A 23,875-nucleotide genomic window follows, 5' to 3' on the forward strand; every position below is an offset into this window, starting at 1 on the left:
TTCGGCTTGAGGCAGCCTAGTTGCTGTGGGGTGTATTGGGAGCTGAGGCTGGTCTGAGACCTGGTGGGGTGGGAAGGGCAGGTGGGGGCCACGTGGGGTCAGCATGGTGGGTCATGTCAGTGGTAGCTCCAGGAACGCCACCAGCTTCCTTTGATCCTGTGCCTTTGGTGCCTCTGGTCCCTGGGGTGGGGGTGCGTGGGTGGGGGCCACTGGAGCCCACAGGCCCTGGGGCTGCCAGGGTCGGGTTGATGTTGACCAAAGCACCCCTTGTGTTGCTCCTGGGCAGTGGTGTGGCCCTCTTCTGTTCTGTTGGCATCTGCCTAAGACCTGTGTGCTAGGTGGGCTGCTGTGTGTCTTCTCCAGTTGGATGGGGCAGGGGGTGGAGACGCTGCCTGGATTCTTGACCTTTACTGCCCTTTTGTTGCTGCCAGGACTCGGGCGAAATGCCAGGAGGGGTGTGGCAAGGTGGTCTCATGTCCGGAAGCCCAATGCTCAGCTGCTACCCACCACTGAGGTGGGCTGAGGCACCTACCTGTGTGCCCACCAGGCCGAGTGTACTCTGAGCCCAGGACAGGGCCCTCACCTGGCCAGTGTGCAGCTCGGCGGGCCCCCAAGGACCACGAGGGGGCAGATGTCCCATCCTTCCCCTGGGTTGGAGGTTGGGCACGCTCGTGGGGGGCCCTGCCCCCGGCCAGCTGCCTCCCTCCTCCTGGGAGCTAACTGCTCCGAAAACATGCACTGAGATGTGAATTTTATACGTTTGTGGAAATTCTGATATCACTTCTTCTACCTCTGTGAAGCGTCCTCCTGGGGTGCTGCTCAGTGATGTGTCTGGACAGCTGCTCAGAGTTGGCGGCACTGGGTCCTGTCCTCCCTGCTGGCCTCCTGGGCCTCCCCGAGTGGCTGCCTGGTGAGGCCCAGGGAAAGCCAGCCCTGGGCCTGGGATCTGCTCTGGGGTCGGGCTCCCAGGACTTCTGTTGTCTGTTTGGAAGCCTGTTTTTGGAGAAGCGGGAGGTGGAATATTCCAGAATGTCTTTGTTAGATGAGCCTGGAACACAGACCCCATTAGCAGCTCCAAGCAGTGGGATCCAAGGCAGCTGAGTATTCTAGTAGCTGATGACTCGGCACCACCAGGCTCCTGGCATGTGGCTGGCGGGCCAGCTCCAGGGCAGCTCCCACTGCCCAGGTATGGGCTCTGCAGACAGCTGGCACCCCAGGGTTGGTGGTCAGCATGTGCCGAGGCCACCATGTGGCCTGGCCCTGGGAAGGACCATGGCGGCATCTCCCACCTTGCACCCCTACCCAGGTCAGCTTGCCTCCCACCGCTGCCCTTGGGTGAAAGGGGTGGGGGTATGGGCCAGCCTGTCCTGAGGGGTAGAGGGCTGGCCCTGGGAGAAAGGTCAGGCTGGGAGGCCCTGAGGTCCAGGGGCGGTGCTGTTCCTGCTCTGGATAGGCTTCCTCAGAGAAGGCCCTGAGGGGACAGGGTGGGGGACGCGCCTCAGGTGGCTTCTTGGGGCATCAGCAAGTGCTTGGGAGGCTCTCTGGACCATCGGGCCAGGCTCCGGCCTCAGGGGTACATAGTTCAATGTGAGTGCCTGCCCCTGCCTGCCCGGGGGTGGCCGGCACTGTCACCTTCCTGGCAGTGTCCAGGGGATGGCTGGACAGTGGACCCTTAGCCTTGGGAGCCAGGCTCCACACCACTGCTGTGTCCTGTGTGACCTGCTGCTCCTGCATCTGTTTGAAGCCACTGCTGTGAATCAGTTTTGGCCACGGGCCCGTGTTTCTGTGCTGGTGGCCCTTGCACGAGGCTTTTAGAATTTGTGATCTGGGCTGGGTAAGGGGCGGGTAGGTCCTACATTTGCCCTTTGGTGCCAACGACGTGCTTCATGGACGAGTGGGCAGCCAGGGCCTGTGGTGCAGGAGGATGAGCCTGACCCACCATTGGGGGAAGTGTTTTCTTTAACAGCAATAATTAGCCATCTTGAAGAAGGGGTGTGCCCGTTTGTGCCCACCTGCGTGCATGTCTGCCTGCCCGTGTACGTGCACACGTGTGCACGTGTGCGTGTCAGTTATAGCATGTGCCTGTGTGCGTGCCTGCATGTGTACACGTGTGGGGACAGGGAGGGAGCCTGGTGGCCGAGGGCCCCCTGCTGCAGCCTGGGATGGGGCGGCCATGCTGTGCTGGGCCTGCACGTGGCCCCGTGGACCATGAATGGAATGCTCCTTCAGGTGGAGGGAGCTGGACGGGCCTGCGTGGATGGCTCAACCCGGACGAGTGTGCCTGGGTCTCGGGGTGTGTGGGAAGGGTGGCCGAGACCAGGCTGTTTGGTCATGGCTGCGTGTCTTGGAGCGAGCGGAGCCCAGAGCCTGCCACAAGGCCTGGTCCCACCTGCCATGCTTTACTGTTTGTGAGCCCCCAAGATGTGCCAGGCAGCCCCTAGAGGGCCCCAAGTGGCAGTGAGCCAAGTCCCAGAGGGGAGAGGCTGCAGAGCCAGGCGGGTGGGGCCCCAGTCTTCCTGCCGGTGTGTGAGCAGCGGGGTGGGGGTGCTCCTGTCCGCACAGCCCCCCAGTGCTGCTGGTTGTCAATAAAACCAGAGTTGGCAGAGCCGGGCTTCCGGGCTTTCTTGGGTCCCCAGCCCAGTGCTGGGCCGGGAAGTGCTGATTTTCTGGGGACACTGGGCTCCTCCTGCAGGAGGCTGGACCAGGTGTGGGGGTCCAGACGCCCCTGTCCCTCTCTGGCATCCTCTGCTGGGGGCTCCATGGCAGGCCTGGGTATCTGCAGGTGGCGTCAGGCCCACTTGGGGAGGTGGGACCCTGGTATCTGTAAGGTGAGGTTGGGGGTCCAGGCCAGAGAGCAGGGGCTCAGTGTGGCTCGGTGTGGACACACCCAGGCCTTACTGATAGGGAACAGAGCCAGCCCAGCCTGGACAGCTCTCCACAGCGACGGCCCAGCTCCCAGCACATCCCTTCCCAAAGGATCTGCCGCTTCTGCTGTCAGGAGGGCGTCGGGAATGCTGCCTTTTCTGGGACCTTCTAAGTGGAAACTAGTGTCATTGGGTCTTGAAGCCTGAAGGCGCCAGCACTGGGACACGTCCTCCCTATGACTTCGTCCCTGCATGGCCCACTCTGGCCCAGGGCACATGGGCCATGTTTGGCTGGCAGTTCCCAAGGCTGGTCATTTGTTTTGAGCAAGACATGCCTTTTGAAACCCATAGTGGTCATGCCTCTGAGGTGACAGCGTAAAGACAGGCCTCCTGAGGCGTGGCCACGCACACATGGACACACACAGGCGGCGGGCCTGGAGGGCCCAGCAGCAGCTCTGGGCCAGCTCTCCAGAGTCAACCCCTGAAACCAGTGACAATGACTTGGAGCCATGAGAAAAACGGGCCTGGGCACAGCAGACGGGGGCGGCCGCATCACCCAGTGGAATCTGCAATGGAGGTGGCGCTAAAACCCAGTCACCATTCAAACAAGAGCAGCCTTGGCACATGCGGGACGCAGTGCCTTTGCCCAGACCTGGCGCTGCGCCTGGGCGCCTGTCAACATGTTCACCCCGCCCCGGACAGCGGCCATAGGGACCTGTGCCCCATTTGGAGGGTGGCACGTGGAGCCCGGATCCAGACAAGGAAGCGAATGGGAGAGGCCTCGGCCCTCATGGTGTCAGGGTGGTCTGGAAACGGGCCCCCAGGGCACACTGTCAGGGGCCGTGACAGACGGAGGAGAGTGGTGTTGGTACCAGGCTCAGCCCAGGCTGCAGGCTCAGCTGGAGCACTTATTAGCCATGTGCATGATAACCTTTCCGTGCCTCCGTTTCCCCACTGTGCAAGTGGGTGTCATGTTGGTACCTGTCACAGGCTGCTGCGAGGCTTTGGGGGGCATGGGCTGGGCCCTTCCCTTGGCACTGGGGGGGTGTCTGTAAAAACTGCTTTCAGAGTACACTCGGGGCTGGGGGGCGCCATCCTGTTCCCAGGGCCTGGTCACTGGCCTGCCTGAGGCTTGTGGAGAGACCGTGGGGCCCTGACAGCCTGTTTGGGGCGCTCAGCCCTGGTTCTGGTCAAGTGGCTCAGGGCTGTGGGTGGGCATGGTGTTACCCACCCACAGGTAGAATTTGCTCAGATGGGACGAGGACAGCTTTGTATACGGCGTTTACTCCTAGGGGTGACCCAGAGTGGGGACTTGGTCCTGGCCATGTCCTGCTGTAGCCACAGTACAAAACTCCAGACCTGACCTTGGGGAGGCCACACAATGGGCTGGTAGAAACCAGTTCTGTCCTCCCGCTTGTTGCCTGGGGCTACAGACAAAATGAAGGCGAAAAATGCGCGTGCGGGGGGCCGGTGCTGACGAGAGGCCCAGCGGTGGCTGGGCGGTTGCTTGGAGACTCAGCAGGGCGTGGACGCGGCTGAGGGCCCAGGGCCTCCTGCAGTGGCACCAGGTGTCCCCACGAGCGGCCAGCACTCAGACTCACCTTCAGGGGCACCTGTGGGCAGCAGTCACAAGTGAGCACCAGGCCTGGGCCAGCCCTTCCGGGCACCTCCCAGGCCCACGTGCAGATGGGTAGGGCCCAGGGCACACAGGCGGCCATGTGCCCAAAGACACACTCAGACACAAGCATTGCAGCAGTGCCCCAGACGCACACTCACGCACACTCGCAGGGGCAGGCACACAGGCTCCCAGCACATTCACCCCCCAGTCACACTACCTTGACCTTGGCTGAACCCCCACCTGACCTGCCAGGGCCTCGCTGCCAGTGAGCATGCCTGCAGGAGCAGGGCCTGGCAAGCTGCCCTAGCTGTGCTCGCCACCTCGGGCCTGCTCCCTGGGGGACCAGCAGTCCTGAGAGGTGCCAGCTTGTCCTGGAAAACCCTGGGGGGGGGCAGCCAAAGCCCCCTGCCACCTGTAGGACTAGTAGGGGATGGGGCTCCTGGGCTCCCAGGAAAGTGAGGCCCCTCCATGCCTGCCTGCTGCAGCCACGAGCATGGACACCCCAGAACAGAAATTCTGGGCCTGCAGGGCGCCTGTAGGGCAAGGGGATGGGAGCTGCAGGGGAGAAGTGAACGTAGGGCTGTGCCAGTAGGGCCCCTGGGGCACAGGTGTCCACAACCCGAGGGAGAGAAGAGTGAGGGGGGAGGGCAGAGCCTGAGGAGGAAGTTGGCAGCCTTTCCTGCAGCCCTTCCCAGTGGGGGGTCCCAGGTGCCCCAAAGTGAGGGCCAGTGGTAGGAATGTCTGTCCTGCCCAGGGGGCGATGTGCACAGGCTTCAGGTACTCCCTCCTCCGCCTCCCTGCCCCTTGGGGAAGCCCCCAGGTAAGCAACCAGGAGGGGCTGGCACCAGGCTCAGCAGGCCCTGGGCTGCACCTGAGGGGTGGGCGTGGCCTTGGATGGAGGGCTGCTGACACTCCTCCACTCCTCAAGGACACCTGGCCCCTGCCCAAAGCCCCAGGGGACACACTGTGGCTTCTCACCAGGCAGAATGACCACACCTTGTCAGCCAGGGTAACTTGGCTCCTAGAAGGACAGGTGGGGGAGGGCAGCCATCAGGGGGCTCAGGTGCTGGGGCCAGGGCTGGGCCACGCCCTCCCTCCTGGCTCTCTTGTCCTCAGGGAGCTGGACTCTCCTCTCTCACCTGGCAGCAGGGGAGGCCTGATGGCGGCAGGGAGTGTGAGGCCCAGTCCCCGCCCTTCCCCCTCACCTGCAACTGTAGCTCCAGTGCCCGCACATGCTGTAAGGACTCCATGGTGCCTCTGACAAGAGCTAGTACAAAGGAAAGATGGAGGGGCAGCTTCAGCCCTGGCAGAGTTGGGGCCATGAGAAGGCCAGTTCCCCCCCCCCACCAGTGCTCCGTGGCTGGTTCTGGCCCCACTGGCCACCTTCCACACCACTGGCACGAAGGCCCTTCAACTGCCCAGCAGTATCCTGTCCCGAGGGAGGAGGGCCTCTCACAAGTATCTCAGCTGCTGGCCACCCCACTGCTCAGGGCGTGGGCGCACGAGTGCATACAGGCATTGGGAGGGGGCAGGCACAGGGTGGGGGGGGGAGAGTGGCAGCCCCCCACCCAATTCCCCGTGAAGGTCCAGGCTGGCCCTCCCTGGGTCCTTGGTCACTGTGGGGCAGTTGTGCCCAGGCCCTGGGAAAGCAACAGCCAGGTTGGGGAGGGGTCAGCCGGTTCAGGGTTCCTGGGTTGGCTTGCCCTTTAATGAACGAGTATTCCTTCCATCGTACTGTTACCTGACGTTTCAGTACAAAGATTGGGACAGAAGTACCCAAGGAACAGTCGCCTTGCTGCCTCTTGCTCTGTCCTCCGTGCCCCTGGGGTTAACTGGCAGACTCCCGGGGAACTGGTCGCTGGGGTACCGCAGTGGGCCAGCAGCTACCCGAGGGCTGTGCCCGAGCTCTGGGACCTCGTTTCCTTCCTCTGCCCTGGGGTGCCGGGTAGAGGGCACGGCGGTGCAGGGGCGGGGGACGGACGGCATGGGCCCAGCCCCTCTGGCCCTGCTGTACACCTGTGGGGCCCTGCAGAGGGGCCTGGATTCCCCGGGGAGCTGCAAGGTGTCCAGGTGCTTCTTGGTGCCCCTTGCCCTGCCGGGGTTACACTGGGTGTGCAGACGCTAGGTCCTCCTCAGTGTCCCTTCCTTAGTGCCAGTGGGACAATGTGACTGAATGACCCCTAGTAACCGTTGTGCAGAGGGGCAGTGGCTGTCAGCTGGGCTGGCCCTCAGCCCAGTGCTCTCCATTGGGGGTCACCCCACACTCTCCAGCCTCCGTCCATGGCTGTGAGGGCAGGGGCCCTGGTGCTGGGAGCTCGGCGCCGTCAGCCTGGTGTTTGTTCCGGAGGCGCTGCAGGCACGTTGTGGACACTCACCTTTTTAGAGGCGGCCACAGGCCCGCTCAACCCCTGGTGAACTGTCCGGCTGTCCCAGCACAGCACCAGGGACCTGCACCCCACAGGGAGCCACTAGGAGTCTCTCCTCACTGCCTCTGGTGTCCCAGACTTGCCCCCAGAACAAGGGGAACTAGACTGTTCACACAAGGGCTCCCTACCGGTTTGAACCTTTTCTTTTTTAACCGACAGCTGAGCACACGTCATACCCATCAAATGGTTATGGACGCTACCGTACGCTTTTGAGGCCATTACCTCCAAAGGAGTTTCAGGTAACACAGTCTCCCTGTAGGATGGGAAGGGGCCTGTGAACCCCACAGGCAGATGCTCAGATGCTTAGCTGTCCATGAGGTCAAAAAAACCAGTTTCCTCCGGGCTTACCTGCAAACTCGGGGACCTGAGAATCTTCCACTTCAAACAGCAGCTCGTCATGAATTTGGGCGACCAACCTGGAAGACATGTGGCCAGGGAAGGCAGTCAGGATTGGGGGGGGGGGGTCAGCTGGGGCATGCAGGGTGCCTTGGAAGGGGCTGGTGCAGCCTCCAGGTCTGGCACAGGGTGACGGAGGGCATGGGGCTCAGCCGGGAGTTGGAGGACCCAGCCCGGGACCTGCTGCCTAGGGTCACCCCACTGTCAGCAGGACAGCCCAGGGAGGAGGCAGCAAACGTTAGAAGTGACTGTGAGCGGAGGCAGAGCGTCCGGAGTGAGGGGAGCGCCCGGGAACCTGACAAGGGAGCGGTGGGCTGAAAGTCCAAGCAGAAGAGCCCCCTGGACTGCTACGAGGGGGTATCGGGGCCTTGACCACTGGCTGTGGGGCTTACTATGAGGTGCAGATGAATCTGGAATGCGGGTAACCCTGGGGAAGCTGGGCGCACCCCCCTTTTGAATACTAGCTTAGGGAAAGGGTGATGGACAGGCTGAGCAGCCATTCTAGTCCCCTCCACCAGGCGAGTCCCTGCACTGGGGCCGCCTGGCTCTGTGCCCCCCTCCCCGACAGCCCCAGCAGGGAGAAAAAGGGAGATGGGGGGCTGTAAGGGAGGGACCGGCCCGTGGAGGGGCAGCTGCTGAAACCCTGAGCGCAGGGGGGCACTGTGCTGGCCTCCCAGGAGAAGATGTGAGGGAGCTTGTGGCAGAGATGTGCAGGGGTCAGCCCCTGTCCGTCCGTTCTTCCTCTTCTTTGTGACTGGGAGGGGTGTGTTCCCAGCGACACCATTTCCCAGGCTCTGTCTCCGAGGGCTGGCCCTGAGGTGAGCACCCCCCAGCTCCCAGGAAGGCTCTGTGGGGAGCTGACTTGCCTGGGAGCCACGCTGTTGTGATGGCTGGAGCAGCCTCTCCCATCATGGCAGCAAGAGGCAAAGGGCCCGGGGGCGAGAGGGACGTTGGTCCTGCTGACCTGAACCTCTGAACCCAAGTCCCAGTGTGGTTCCCTGGGAGGACAGCCCGCCTCCTGGAGTGTGAGCTGCGGCACTGGGCGTGTGTCACTAGTGGTGGGAGAACACCCCCCTGGGCAGGGTTTTACAGGCAGCCTCGGCCACGGGCTGTCGGCTCTGCCCCTGCAGGAGTCACACCAGGCTGGCAGCATTGGCACTGCCTTCTTAAACTAACTTCGAGGCCTCTGGTGGGTCCTCGGCTCCCACGGGACTTGGTCTTCACACGGGCAGAAGCCTCAGAACAGGTACTCGTCACTTTCCAGATCTAGCAGCAACAGTTTTCACACTTCTTGAAATGACACTGTGAAATTCTGAGCGGCTGGTGTGGCAGCAGCCTCAGAATAGGTCTGAGTCGTTAGTCACTTCCACATCACGCGCACAGCTGCCTGCGATGTCACCGTATTCTAACTGTGAATCGGGACACAGGAACACAGGAAAGAAGTAGGCACAGATCCGAAGCAGGAGTCAGACCCCTGTTTCGGGGGCGGAGACTTCCCACATGTCCTGCCCTGCGACCTGGGATGGGATCTTCTGGAACAGCCACGCCTCAGCCCCTACGTGGGGCCCTGCAGTCCCTCTGGCTGCGTGCTGTCCACCCTCAGGAGAGGCCAGAGCTGCTGCCTCTCTGCCCACCGCCCTTTCGTCCAGAAAAGTCCGGGTCTTGCCACCCTCGCAGTGCTTCCAGGTTGCCCCCCGCCCACGGCTTGGCTGGTCCTGCTGCCTCCCCAGGGCTCTGGGCATGTCTTCTGCCCCTTTCTGAGGCCAAGAGAACAAATACCCTGCACTGGGCAAGCCCTGGCCCCAGGTGCCCTGGGTGCTGCTCCACTGGGAGGTAGCCCGAGGCCACCCAGACAGCGAGCAGCTGACTGTCTCCCCAAAGAGCCCTGCTGCCCCCGGGCTCAAGGGCAAAGGAACAAGTAAGTATCTTCTGAGGCTGCCAAGGTGGGGGTCAGGTGGGGACCCTGGGCCCTCCCGAGGCACAGGGCAGGGGAAGGCTGCAGCTCAAGGCGGGAAGCGTGGCTGGTCCAGCTCTGCGTGGATGCACGATGAACCTGCTTCCCCTCTCTTCATGCAGGTGTCGGAGCCAACAGTCTCCCAAGAATCTGTCCAGCTCCACCATGTTCTGACGTCTAGAACGGCCTTTGCACAGAGGTCCACGTGGGCAGACCCGCCAATACTGACAACTGAGCCCAAGACCAGTGAGCTCTCCAGGCGATGGCAGGGCCCAGGTCCTGAGGCTCCAGCCCGTGGGGAACCTGGGGCGACTGGACGTGGCTCTAGGGGTGCATCCCTTGCATGACCATGGGCTTCCCAGACACACGTTTCACTCATGCTGCTTCAGGCAGGCTGAGCTCACACGTAGCCTGTGTCTGTCCCTCTACAACGACCCACAGTCTTTCTACTGCTCTGGAAAGGGCCAGTGGGGTTTAGGAAACACAGAGGATGAAATGCTGCCGTGCTCCACACCCCAAAAACGGAATGCATTTTGTTCTGAAAGCATTTCCTAAAGAAAATAAATGGCTGATGATAGAAAGATGACCAGCTGGGCTGTGAAGTTCCCGGTAAGAACTGTTCATACTCCCCTCAGGACCCCAAATCCTCATATACCAACCGATTTCCTTTATCTACCCACAAATCACGAAAATGGACCAGACTTTTCTAGACATACAACGTCACAGGTGCTGAACACTCTGTCAAGGTGGTGAGCTGGATGGGCTGCTTGAACCTGACCCAGCTACGCCACAGAAACCATGGAAGCAATTCGGGAAGCAGTCAGGAGCCTGGCACAGCCTGGGTGCACAGGGCAGCCTGCCGGGCCGGGCAGGAGAGACTCCGTGAGAGGGAAGTCCTGGACTTTCTGCCCTTGCCTCTCGCCTCCCCAAGTCCCTGCAGAGATCAGAGACCAGCACACATACCAGCAGGGTGACTGGGGAGCTGCCAGCCTGCGGGGGCCTCAGGCATCACACCCCCCTCGTGCCCCCAGCCCTGTGATGATGGCACAGGTATGGCCGCCGGCCCAGGCTGCTTTCCCCCAGGGTGGAAGATGAACCGTGGACCAGAGAATGCAAAGGGGGTGGCCCACAGTGGTTCAGTGGGGCTTGGGGACCCTCTCCTCCCCTCTCCTGGACAAGGATGCCATGCCATCATCCTGGGGGTGCTGTGCCCAGGACACACTTCTTTCTGTACAGACATGCTGACACTGCCGAAGGAACAGACTCAAAAGTCAAAACGAACAGCAGGAAATATTTGAAGAAATATAGAAGATGGCTTTTTAAAGAGAGATGAAAGGTCTCAGATAAGGAAAACATCATGCCTTCAAACGTAAAATGGTATCAGAAGCCACGGGAAAGCTGTAAGCTCAGATGGAACACGGAGGCCCCAGGGGCAGGAGGGCTTTGTGCTAGTGACATGCTGTCCCAGAGGGATTTGGGGGAGTGGGCAGGACGCCCCTGGGGGTGGGGCTGCTGGGCCCCTTCACATCCCATCATCCAGGGAAGCTATTGTCTACCCACCAGGAGCTGCCCACCTAGCGGTGGGCATGCTGACCCACTGGGAGGCGGGCCCCCTCAGGCAGTGTACGTGGGGACCAAGGAGGGTGGGAGGCAGATCTTCTGGGGGCTGACACGCTCACGTCTCTGGGGACTTAGGTGAGCACCACGGCCAGGACTCGGAGCCGGGATGCGTGGTTATGGGCTAGCACAGGCTGGGGGACGGGTTCTTGTCGTCAGCTGCCTGGACACTCAGGGAGACAGAATGGATGGAGCTGTGGCTGGGGGCAGTTGCGGTGGAGCCCCCACCTTCAAGGTGTGTCTGAACACTGGCTCTGGGGACAGGGACAGCAGCAGCAGGAACTGGGTGCCTGGCACACTGACTGGGGTGGGTGGCAGTGACAGGGTAGGTGTGGGGGCAGCTGGGAGCCCCATGTCCTGTCTGAGGGGTTAGGGGTCCACCCACCTCCAGGGTGAGCAGCTGCTGTGCCTGAAGGGGTCAGACATGCACGAGAGGAGGGGCCTGGGGAGACACATTTCTGCATGGAGTGAACCCCGAGAGACCGCACGGCGCCCCGAGTGGACGGCGTTGTCACCACACACTGCCATCAGCAGGCCCGTCGGTGCCTGGCCCAGCCCAGCCCAGGGTGGGAGGAAAGGCCCTCCCAGGAGTGCTGGGAGCTCAGGCTCAGGGGGGCCCTTTGCTGGGGGTGGTGATCTTGTCGGAATCGCGACCCAGCCCATGGCTGAAGCTAGCCAGAGAGCAGCGGGCTTCCCACCCAAGCCCTTGGAGAGGCCGGCACATGCTGGGTGGGCCTGGGGAGGCTGGCACTCAGTCACTGACCTGGCCGTCAGGGTGGCAGAAGTGGCCACTGCAGCAAAGATGTGGACCATGGCCATCTTACAGAGGTCGGCGGCCGAGCCTGTGGGGCACAGAAGGTTCTGCTACACGAACATGTGAGGCCCAGGCCCCAGCAGGGCTGCCGGCATGGCCTCACCAGGCCGGCTATCTTAAGTTTTCTACGCTATGTAACATACGACCCATGCCCAGCAGCTTGTACAACCCAGGCTGGCCATCTCATGGCTCCTGCATGTCAGCAGCCCAACACGAATGCTGGGTCCTTTGCAAGGTCTCAGGCCGAGGTCAGCACGCGACACGACCCAGCGTGTCCTCATCTGGAAGCTCGACCAGGAAAGACCCACTACCAAGTGATCTCAGCTTGCTGGGAAAATGACTGGGGTTCCCATTTTCCTGCTGGCCTCCAGCTGTGGGCCGTGTGGCTCCTGGAGGCGGCCCTGGGTTGCAGTCGGGGCCGTGGGCCTGCACCTCAGCTCTCAGTTTGTTCTTTTATGGCCAGCAGGAGGGCATCTCCCACTCAGACCCCTAATCCTTCTCTTAAGGGCCCACCTAATTAGGCCAGGCCCACCCAGCATGTCCCCCTTTTGATTAGCTCAAAGTCAACTGATTAGGGACCTGCCTTAGATCTGCAAACCCGATCTTCCATGTAACATGGCCTAATCATGGGGTGATAGCTCAGCATATTCACAGGTCTTGCCCACATTTGGGGTGTGTACATAGGGTACGGAATCCAGAATTCTGTGCCTCGCCCCAGCTAACAAGAGTGGCTGGACGTGGACGTGGCCCCACCCAGCTCCCACCACCCTCCAGTGGTGTGGTCTTTCAATCTTGTTGAGCCTCAGCTTCCCAGTGTACAGAATGGGGCTGTCCTACAGCCTCCCAGGGTTGGTGGGGATAAATCACAGGGACAGTCGCACACTTATTCATCCAACAGTCAGGCACCTCGCAAGGCGCTGGCCAGAGCACGGCACAGGCCTGTCCCAGGGCCAGTGCATAGTGGGTGTCTTAGTGACCAGTCTGATCATGGAAAACAGACTCAAGTTTGGGCTGCCATTCGTGGCCCCAAGGCAATGCCCCCACAATACTGACTTGCTTTTCCCGGGGAGGGGAATGTGGCAGGAATGCCGGGAGTGGAAGTCTGGTTTCTGGGGCTGACTTGCTAGCTGTGGGGGCTCAGGGCCATGGGAACCCTCCGCTGGGGGTGGGATGTCAGGATGTTGCCACGTTAGGACAAGTGCACAGCGCTGGAGAAAAGGAGGCGGGAGCTGGGCTGAACAGAGAACAGAGTGTGGGTGAAGGGGAGACCCAGGGAGGTGGGGGAGCCATGTCTGGTCTTGTCGGTGATGTGTCCTTCCCCAGGGAGGCAGAACTGTGCTGCTGGCACTGGCCCCATTCCTCCAAGCCTCCCGCTCCATGTCTGCTGGGGTCCTGACCACCTTCTTGCTGCAGAGCAGCCCCCAGGGACAGGCTGGGGCAGCAGCACGCTGGGGCTGGAATCCTATCGCCAGGCTTTCTCTCTGGGCCCTGGGGCCTTGCTGTTCCACTTGTGAACTATGGAAGCACAGATGGGGATGACACCTGACTCCCAGGCTGCCCCGAGGCCTTATCAGGACATAGCACACGGTGTGTGGAGCCCATGATTATAGCTTTCTCTCACTCACCTCACCTCCATGCAGAGACCTGAGCTATTTGTGTGCTGTGGCTGAAGATGATTAAGGAGTTTTCATAACTAGAGGCAAACATTGTGGTGTCACCTCTAGCCCATCTCCTTCTGGGAGTGCTGGGGGCTATGGGGCTTGGGGCTGAGAATGTGGGCTGTGGTTTGAGGGCTATGGGTGCTGGAAGCTGGGGGTGTCGGGGGCTGGGGGTGCTGGAGGCTCAGGGTGCTGGGGGCTCAGGGTGCCAGAGGCTGCATGCACAGGGACCCCCTGGGTTGGATGCCTTACTTGAACTCATACCTGCCAGCTGTGAGGGGACCACAGAGACCCCACAGAGGCCAAGAATCAAGGGACAAGCTGCAGGCCACATAAACTCCCAGGACCTCAGCCCCCCTTTGCAGATACGGGACAGCACTGCTCAAGCCCTGTCTCTGGGGAAACGTCATAATTATAAAGACCACATACCGAGCACCTGCCACCTTCAGGCGCTACTGCAGTAACTGCCAGGGAGGATGGGACCAGGAAATATCGTCAGGATAATCTGGTAGGTGTCACCTGGCCCTGCAGCCACTGAAAACCCGAGAAGCAAAGGACCCAGCAGCTGAGAAGCTTGTACCTTGCACCACGAAGTTCACCGCCTGCCGCTCTGCCTGTGCCCGGAGCTGTGGGTCCGACGCACGGATCCCTGGCAGCGGTCTCCTTCTGCCCATGATGGACGCCACATAGCCTGGGTCACAGGAAGGAACAGCAGGTGAGAAGCACACGTACGCAGGCAGTGTGGTGCCCTGGTGGGCACAGCTTCCTTCAGATTCGGGCGCGGCACCAGTGGGCCCCTCCCGCTGCAGGCCTGAGCGCTGCTGGTCTGTCGCAGCCCAGTGGGCTCTGCTGTGGGGGACTTTGTTTGGTCAGTAGCACATTTTGCATTCCTTTCCTTCACTGAATTTCAGAAATGGTGAAGCCACTCCAATGCCCCTGGCGTGGGAAGGAACTTGGTGGAGGGGCTGGAGCGGAAGATGCAGCGGTCTCGGTTGACTGCAGTTAAAATCCTTTGCTTTTGCCATTTCTGTGGAGGATGTAAGCCCGTGAACATGTCACCTCAGAGGGGCCTCCCAGCAATGTCAGCGTTGGGAGAGGCCCCTCTGCCTGGGCAGGTTGGCTGTGTTGCAATGGGGCGTATGTGTCACCGCACCCTCCACGCCTGGCTCCCGCGCTGCTGACATGGCCTCCCTGGCATCGTACCTACAGGTATCCCTCCATCCCACCTCTAGTTACTGAGCTAGTGTCCATCACCTCTAGGCTCCCCCAGGGGCTGGCTGTGACCTCAGCCTCCCCTCCCAATATCTTTTCCCACTGTTTGTTGCTGGGAAACGAAGCCCAGGTTCTTCCTGAGCTTGTGGAGCGCCATGTGGGGTCTGGGTCCACCCCTCCTCCACCTGCCCACCCCGGGCACCACCTCTGGCTCTTCCTGGCCCTTCAGGTTGGCTTAGGCTCCGCCTCCCCATTCTCCAGGGGCCTCGGCCACTGCTTGGGGCCTGGGAGCCCTCTTTGTTTCTTTCACACCCAGGTCCCTTTTTTTTAAAAAAAATTTTATTTTATTAAATTTATTGGGATGACAATTGTGAGTAAAATTACATAGATTTCAGGTGTACAATTCTGTATTACATTATCTATAAATCCCATTGTGTGTTCATCACCCAGAGTCAGTTCTCCTTCCATCACCATATATTCGATCCCCCTTACCCTCGTCTCCCACCCCCCACCCCCCACACCCTCTGGCAACCACTAAACTATTGTCTGTGTCTATGAATTTCTGTTTCTCATTTGTTTGTCTTGTTCTTTTGTTGTTTTTGGTTTATATACCACATATCAGTGAAATCACATGGTTCTCTGCTTTTTCTGTCTGACTTGTTTCGCTCAGCATTACTCTCTCAAGATCCATCCATGTTGTCACAAATGTTCCTATATCATCTTTTCTTACCGAATAGTATTCCATTGTGTATATATACCACAACTTCTTTATCCATTCATCTATCGAAGGACATTTTGGTTGTTTCCATGTCTTGGCCACCGTAAACAAAGCTGCAATGAACATTGGAGCACACGTGTCTTTATCTCTAAATGTTTTCAGATTTTTGGGTAGATACCCAGGAGAGGGATTGCTGGGTCATATGGCAATTCTATTCGTAATTCTTTGAGGAACCTCCACACTGCCTTCCATAACGGCTGCACCAGTCTGCATTCCCACCAACAGTGTATGAGGGTTCCCTTTTCTCCACAGCCTCTCCAACATTTGTTACTATTTGTCTTGTTGATGATAGCCATTCTGACTGGGGTGAGGTGATATCTCATTGTGGTTTTGATTTGCATTTCTCTGATGATTAGTGATGTTGAGCATTTTTTCATATGTCTATTTGCCATTTGTATGTCCTCTTTGGAGAAATGTCTCTTCAAGTCCTCTGCCCATTTTTCAATTGGGTTGTTTGTTTTTTTGTTGTTGAGTTGCATGAGTTCCTTGTATATTCTGGATACTAGCCCCTTATCGGAGGCACTGTTTGCAAAAATCTTCTCCCATTCAGTTGGTGGCCTCTTTATTTTGTCAATGGTTTCTTTTGCTGTGCAGAAGCTTTTAAGTTTCATATAGTCCCATTCGTTTATTTTAGCTTTTACTTCCATTGCCTTTGGAGTCAAGTTCATAAAATGCTCTTTGAACCCAAGGTCCATAAGTTTAGTACCTATGTTTTCTTCTATGCAGTTTATTGTGTCAGGTCTTATGCTTAAGTCTTTGATCCATTTTGAATTAACTTTGGTACATGGTGACAAATAGCAGTCCAGTTTCATTCTTTTGCACGTGGCTATCCAATTCTCCCAGCACCATTTATTGAAGAGGCTGTCTTTGCTCCATTGTATGTTTTAGCTTCTTTGTCAAAAATTATCTGTCCATATTTATGTGGTTTTATTTCTGGGTTCTCAATTCTATTCCATTGGTCTATGTGTCTGTTTTTCTGCCAATACCATGCTATTTTGATTATTGTAGCCCTGTAGTACAAGCCAAAGTCAGGAAGTGTGATACCTCCATTATTGTCCTTTTTTCTTAAGATTGCTTTGGCTATTCGGGGTCTTTTGTGGTTCCAAACGAATCTGATGATTTTTGTTCTATTTCTTTAAAATATGCCATTGGGATTTTGATGGGGATTGCATTGAATCTGTATATTGCTTTGGGTAATATGGCCATTTTAACTATGTTGATTCTTCCAATCCATGAGCACGGAATGTCTTTCCATTTCTTTGTGTCTTCTTCAATTTCTTTCAAAAATGTCTTATAGTTTTCAGCATATAGGTCTTTCACATCCTTGGTTAAGTTTATTCCTAGGTATTTTATTCTTTTTGCTGCAATTGCAAAAGGAATTGTTTTTTGTATTTCTTTTTTCTGAGATTTCATTGTTAGTATATAGGAAGGCAATGGACTTTTGTACGTTGATTTTGTAGCCAGCAACTTTACTGTATTCGTTGATTGTTTCTAATAGCTTTTTGGTGGAGTCTTTAGGGTTTTCTATATATAGCATCATGTCATCTGCAAAGAGTGATAATTTAACTTCTTCATTCCCAATTTGGATGCCTTTTATTTCTTTCTCTTGCCTGATTGCTCTGGCAAGGACTTCCAACACTATGTTGAAAAGCAGAGGTGATAGGGGACATCCCTGTCGTGTTCCTGAACGTAGAGCAAAGGGCTTCAGTTTTCTCCATTAATTATGAGATTAGCAGAGGGCTTGTCATATATGGCCTTTATTATGTTAAGGTATTTTCCTTCTATACCCATTTTATTAAGTGTTTTAATCATAAATGGATGTTGTATCTTGTCAAATGCTTTTCTGCATCAATTGATATAATCATATGATTTTTGTCCTTTATTTTGTTTATGTGATGTATCACATTGATGGATTTATGGATGTTGAACCATCCTTGTGCCCGAGGATGAACCCCACTTGGTCGTGATGAATAATCTTTTTAATGCATTGTTGTATTCGATTTGCTAGAATTTTATTTAGGATTTTTGCATCGGTATTCATCAGAGATATTGGTCTGTAGTTTTCTTTTTTGTGCTGTCCTTACCAGGTTTTGGTATCAGGGTAATGTTGGCCTCATAAAATGAGTTAGGGAGTACTGTCTCTTCTTCAATTTTTGGAAGAGTTTGTGCAGAATTGGTATTAGATCCTCTTTGAAGGTTTGGTAGAATTCACTAGTGAAGCCATCTGGTCCCGGACTTTTGCTTTTGGGAAGGTTTTGGATGACTGATTCAATTTAGTTACTGGTGATCGGTCTGTTTAGATTTTCCAGTTCTTCATGGTTCAGCCTTGGAAGGCTATATGTTTCTAAGAACTTGTCCATTTCTTCTAGGTTGTTGAATTTGGTGGCATATAGTCCTTCATAGTATTCTTGGATGATCCTTTGTATTTCTGTGGTGTCCGTGATAACTTCCCCTTTTACGTTTCTGATTTTGTTAATCAGTGTCTTCTCTCTTTTTATCTTAGTAAGTCTAGCCAAGGGTTTGTCAATTTTGTTAATCTTTTCAAAGAACCAGCTCTTTGTCACATTAATTTTTTCTATTGTCTTTTTGTTCTCTATTTCATTTAGTTCTGCTCTAATTTTTGTTATTTCCTTTCTTCTGCTGACCTTGGGTTTTACTTGTTCTTCTTTTTCTAGTTCTTTAAGGTGTAACATGAGGTTATTTATTTGGGAGTTTTCTTGTTTCTTGAGATAGGCCTGTAATGAGATAAATTTCCCTCTTAAAACTGCTTTCGCTGCATCCCAAAAATTTTGGTAGGATGTATTTTCATTGTCATTTGTTTCTATGTATCTTTTGATCTCTCCTCTAATTTCTTCTTTGACCCAGTCCTTCTTTAAAAGTATGTTGTTTAATCTCCATGTATTTGTGTTTTTCCGCTTTCTTTTTACAGTTGATATCCAATTTCAAAGCCTTGTGATCAGAGAATATGCATGGTATGATTTCAATCTTCTTAAATTTGTTGAGACTGATTTTATGTCCCAATATATGGTCTATCCTTGAGAATGTTCCATGTACACTAGAAAAGAATGTATAGTCTGATGTTTTAGGATGAAGTGCTCTATAAATGTCAATTATGTCCATTTCATCTAATGTGTCATTTAGGGCTACTATTTCGTTATTTATTTTCTGTTTGGATGATCTATCCATAGCTGTCAATGATGTATTTAAGTCCCCTAGTATAATTGTGTTTTGGTCAATTTCTCCCTTTAGTTCTGTTAGTAGTTGCTTGGTGTATTTGGTGCTCCCTGATTGGGGGCATAAATATTGATGACTGTTATGTCTTCTTGTTGTACAGTCCCTTCACCATTATGAAATGTCCATCTTTGTCTCTTGTTATCTTTTTCACCTTGAAGTCTGTTTCATCTGATATCATTATGGCTACACCTGATTTTCTCTGGGTACCATTTGCTTGGAGTGTCAATTTCCACCCTTTCACTTTGAGTCTATGCTTGTCCTTGTAGCTGAGATGTGTCTCTTGGAGACAGCATATGGTTGGGTTTAGTTTTTTGATCCAATCTGCTACTCTGTGCCTTTTTATTGGTGAGTTCAGTCCATTTACATTTAGGGTGATTATTGATATGTGAGGATTTCCTGTCATTCTATCTTTAGTTTTCTGGTAAGGCTGTGTCTCCATTGTTTCTTTGCCTTTTTGTTGTTGTCTATTATTTCTGTGTGGTGGTATTCTATGATGTTTCCCTCTGTTTCTTCTTTTATTTCAGTATATATTTCAATTCTGGATTTATTTTGAGTGGTTACCCTTAAGTTTATGTAAAAGAAAGTTTGATATTTAGAGTATTCCATTTTCTTCAGCACGCTTACTTTCTCCATTCCCATATTCCGGTTCAGGCCTTTACTCTCCCCCTTTTTGAGTTTTGGTTGCCACAAATTGTCCCTGTTGATGGTGGTCGAATAGCCTCCTTTAGTATTTCTTGTAGTGCAGGTCGTGTATTAGAAAATTCCCTCAGCTTCTGTATGTCTGGAAAGGTCTTTATTCCTCCTTCATATTTAAAGGATATCTTTGCTGGATATATTATTCTTGGCTCATGATTTCTCTCTTTCAATAGTTTGAATATTTGGTTCCACTCCCTCCTGGCTTGTAGAGTTTCTGCTGAAAAATCTGATGATAATCTAATGGGCTTTCCTTTGTAAGTTACCGTCTTCTTTTCCTGGCTGCCTTGAGGATTCTTTCTTTGTCGTTGATTTTAGACAGCTTCAATACAATGTGCCTTGGAGAAGGCCTGTTGGGATTGAGGTAACTAGGTGTTCTATTTGCTTCTTGGATTCGAGGGTCCAGTTCTGTCCACAAATTTGGGAAGTTCTCATCGACAATTTGTTTGAATATATTCTCTGTTCCTTCTCTCTTTCTTCTCCTTCTGGTATGCCCATTATTCTTATATTGCTCTTTCTGATGGAGTCAGAAAGTTCTTGTAGAGTTCTTTCATTTCTTTTAAGTCTCAAGTCTCTTTCTTCTTCTCTCTGTGTCATTTCCAGGTTTCTATCTTCGATGTCACTGATTCTTTCCTCCATCTGGTCAACTCTACTACCTAAGCTGGTTATTTCATTCTTAATTTCTTCTATTGAGTTCTTAATCTCCAGAAATTCTATTTGGTTCTTTTTTAAAATTTCAATCTCTTTCGTAAAATGCTCATGCTGTTCTTTGATTGAGTTTCTGAGTTCATTTAACTGCCTATCTGTGTTTTCTTGTATCTCGTTGAGTTTTTTCAGAACTGCAATCTTGAATTCTCTGTCATTTAAGTCACATATTTCTGTATCTTTAAGTGCCTTCTCTGGAGATCTTTCACTTTCTTTCTGAGCTATCTTGTTGCCTTGGTTATTCATGGCGATTACTGGTTTACTATTTCTCTTCCTAGACATCTACAGGAGTGACTTCTGCAACAGGTTGATAGGAAGAGGTCTTTCTTTTGTTTTCCAGTACTTGTTGGTAGAATGTTTTATTTTTTATCCAACTGCAGCTTATTTTTCTTCTCCCACACGGTAGTGCTATGTTTTCTCTGCACTATTCCAGCTTCTCACACAATGGGGGGATTCCCTGTGAGACGGGCTTCTCCTCTGTTAATAGTTCATCTAGGTCACAGGGCGCAGTGTCCCGGTGGGTATGCGGAGAGCTTTTGATGTTCCAAAGCTCTTCCAGCTCCTGATTCAGAGCCCGTATGTTTCAGCAGTTCTGTTTACTCCTGCAGGGATCTGCCCAGATAGGTGGGGTCAGGGGCGGGGTGAGTTGTGAGAGGTGGCCCAGAGCAATGGCGGCGACCACCACCACAGCCGGTCCTGCTTCCACAGCTCTCCCCTTTGCTGGAACTAGTTGGGCTGTGTATTTGTGTCTGCGGTCCACAGTTCTCAAAACAGCAAATTTTCTGTTGTTTTGATCTGACACTGCTACTGTTTCGCTTCTAGCACCGGGCAGGTGGGGGCGGGGCGAGCTCTGGGAGGGGAGGGAGGGGGCGGCTAGTCTCAGTGCCTAAGGCTCCGTTCTCTGCTCGGCAGTGCGGGCTTAAACCACCGTTTTCAGCCTTTTTCCCTCAGTCTTTTCTCCGAGGTCTCTGCCGTGAGCGTTGGGTTCAGCCGTGTTATATGCTGTCCCCTCAGCCCTGTGGAGCCCTGGCGGAGCCCTAGCAGTCCGAGTTCTTCCCTCACTCGCAGCCGCGGTAGTTTCGGGAAGCAGCGAGCTCGGCGCACTGACCAGGTCTGCGTCCTGCGCCCGCGGGGCTCCGTCTCCGCGCACTTCTCCCTTTCCTCCTCCCCCTGCTTGCACGAATCTCCCACCTGTAGGTGATTTCAGTCGGTAGTGGGCCTCTTCATCTTGCCTGTCTGCTGTGCAGGGAGTCCTTTGTGGAGTTTTTGTTGTTCGATTCTTTGTAAATTCCAGGGGAGCTTTACAGAGGCTCACCTCACGCGACCATTTTTCCGGAAATCTCCAGGTCCCATCTTTGTACCTGCTTACTCATGGGTTATCTGCGCCCCTGGACTGCAGCTCCAGGACAGCCAGGAGCCCATGTCCCTGGCATCAACACAGTGCTGGCACACATGTTTGTGGAAGAGTTTAGTGATCATCTGAGGCTTTCCTTACAGTGTCTGCCCAGACTACACTTCCTGGGTCAAAGACCTGCACATGTCACGTCTGGACACGGAATGCCCCACGCCCCTTCAAGGTTATGGATGGGGAAGGGGGCCTCTGGCTCTGGGTCTCGGCCGGGCTTGGGTCGCAGCCCAGCACCACCTGCTGGCTGTGGAAAGGGGACAAGCACACTGCCCAGTGAGTCCCAGCGAGCACCACCAGTCACGTTAGGGAAAACCACTGAGGGGCCTGGCTGCAGAGAGAGCCTGTGTTTCTCCTGTTTGTCAGTCTGCAGCGATCCTAGCGCCACAAACTCTCACCAACACCAGGTTCTATCACTGTTGTAACATTTCACAATGGATAGCATTTTATGTGTCTCAAGTGTGGGGCTCCTGGGCCCAGGGACGTCAGGGCTTGTGGGGCTTCAGTGAGGACACAGTGGCCGCAGGCAGAGGCCGGGGCATGCAGGCCTCGGTGCCCAGGAAGCCTGAGGCTGGCCCTGCCCTGAGGCTGAGTCTGGACACACACTCAGGCCCAGGAGCCTGTGGAGGGGCTGCCCTGAACTCATAGGTTTGTGCATGGGCTCCAGAAACAGTCACAAGCAGCCCCTGGGACAGTCCAGGAGCACCTGGACGCCGAGGGACACGCTAGAACCGTTTAGGAAGCTGGGCCCCGTGAGGCTGCTTCTCGGCTGATGCCAGCTTCTCACTGACGTGCGGGCTGAATGCTCTGCCCGCTCTGGACCGGCCATCGGGCCTCTCCGCTATTTCATGATTTCTGCTCTTATATGTGTGTCCTTCCTTATTCTTTCTTTCCTAAATTTCTTACGCCAACTACAAACCATTTGTGTTCACAATGTTTTTCTTTTTAAAATACTCTTTTAAAAAGTATTCCTTCACCTCTAAGTGAACCGTCAGCTTGGCCATGTCCCACAGTTTTTCACATGACATACTTTTACTGTCATTTACTTCTAAAGTTATTTATTGGGATTTCTTTTTTAATCCTAAATCTCTGAGGAATGCAATACATTTCCAAGTAGGTAGGTGGCTGGACGGCCACACATACAGAGACGTGAAATGATCTTTTTACTCCCCTGTGGTACAGAACATGTGCTACTTGATATTCTTTGACATTTGTGACCAAACTGTGGTAAAGTTTTATAAACATACCATGTGCTTTTCGTAAGAACATGGGTTCTCCATTTCGAGGTGCAGGTTTTATTTCTATCTATCCATTTATCATTTTTTACTCAAGCTTGTTCATTTTCTTGCTTCAAGCACAGCCTGGCTCTGGACGCTTGTCAGGTGGAGCCTTTTGGTCCCATTTACCAGCCAGGACGGAACTCACCCAGTCCCCACCCACCCGGGCTCTACAGCCAACCCCGCCCCATCTGTCCGGCGACCCACTAGAGGGACAGGGTCGAAGACCACCCAGCTGTTGCAGATCAGGCGTGGGAGGTCAGACCTGCCAATTGCTATGGCTACCGCTGGCTTACCTGTCTGGTGACACCAGGCAATTGTCGCTTGGGCAAAGTCCTTGATTTTCCTGTACTTCTGCAAAAAGCTCTCCAAAAAGCGGGCGGCTTCCGGGACGGTAACTCCAAGGCAAGCAGCCAGCCGCTCCTTCCCTGTGTGAACAGGGACACACGATCAGAGGCAGTTGTGACTCGCACCTGCGGGGACTGAGAACACGAGCTGCCAGGAGTGACCACCGCGCACGAAGGGAGCCGGCAGAGGGCTCTTGGATTACTGGGTAGGGAAGGTACAGCTGGCACCACTGGTCTCTTCTGATTGGTCAGGATGGTGTTGGCTTTGGCTTCACAACTGAGGGTGAGGTGCTGGTCAGCCTGGGCTGGGCCTGGAAAACGTGTTTATTCAGCAATGCTGAGTGAGCGCCTACGTGAGGCCGTGCATGAAGAAGGTGTCGGCCCTGCTCCCAGCCTGTCCGGACTGCAGGAAGCTGGACAGCAGCAGAGGAAGAGGAGGGCAGCTCCATGGCCAGCTTATGACAAACAGTAGCCAGAAGCTCCCATCCTTGGCATAAGTGAGACAAACACTTTTGGTGTGGACCCGTGTTTGGTTCCTAGAGGATGCAGGTGCTCTTGTGAAGCTTCTAGCAAGGTCTATGGTCGGGACAGGATGGCACCCTAAGTTCCAGCTCAGCTAGCTGGGTGCAGGTGCTGGGAACGCACAGGCCTGGGCCTACGTACAGTTCCATCACCATGGGAGGTTCTGCAGAACCGCCTTGGGGAACCTACCTGACGTGCAACAAGCCCCATTTCTTCACCTATGAATGAGGAACACCAGTACTTACCCCAAGGGTGGTTAGGGTGACCCCAAGAGCTGAGGCAGGTAAGCTCCACACTGCCTGGCTCCTACTTGGTACCCAATGTGGAGTCATTCTCTCCCGTTTTCCTCCGGAAA

The 23,875-nt window shown here is 54.6% G+C and overlaps 1 protein-coding gene across 1 annotated transcript in view; it reads right to left on the reverse strand.

Annotated features, from left to right (window-relative positions):
• Window positions 1–3,915: 3,915 nt before the first annotated feature.
• Window positions 3,916–23,875, reverse strand: part of HAUS3 (HAUS augmin like complex subunit 3) — a 141,624-nt gene continuing 121,664 nt past the window's right edge. The window contains exons 22-27 of the mRNA XM_074320283.1: window positions 22,948–23,079; window positions 13,928–14,038; window positions 11,639–11,717; window positions 7,257–7,324; window positions 5,688–5,749; window positions 3,916–4,477 (exon numbers count right to left, since the gene is read on the reverse strand). Of these exons, the coding sequence (XP_074176384.1) occupies window positions 4,292–4,477; window positions 5,688–5,749; window positions 7,257–7,324; window positions 11,639–11,717; window positions 13,928–14,038; window positions 22,948–23,079 (638 nt within the window). The 3' untranslated portion in view covers window positions 3,916–4,291. The remainder of the gene's footprint in view (window positions 4,478–5,687; window positions 5,750–7,256; window positions 7,325–11,638; window positions 11,718–13,927; window positions 14,039–22,947; window positions 23,080–23,875) is intronic.

The sequence above is a fragment of the Rhinolophus sinicus genome, linkage group LG02, assembly GCF_036562045.2.
Source record: "Rhinolophus sinicus isolate RSC01 linkage group LG02, ASM3656204v1, whole genome shotgun sequence".
Classification (NCBI taxonomy): domain Eukaryota; kingdom Metazoa; phylum Chordata; class Mammalia; order Chiroptera; family Rhinolophidae; genus Rhinolophus; species Rhinolophus sinicus.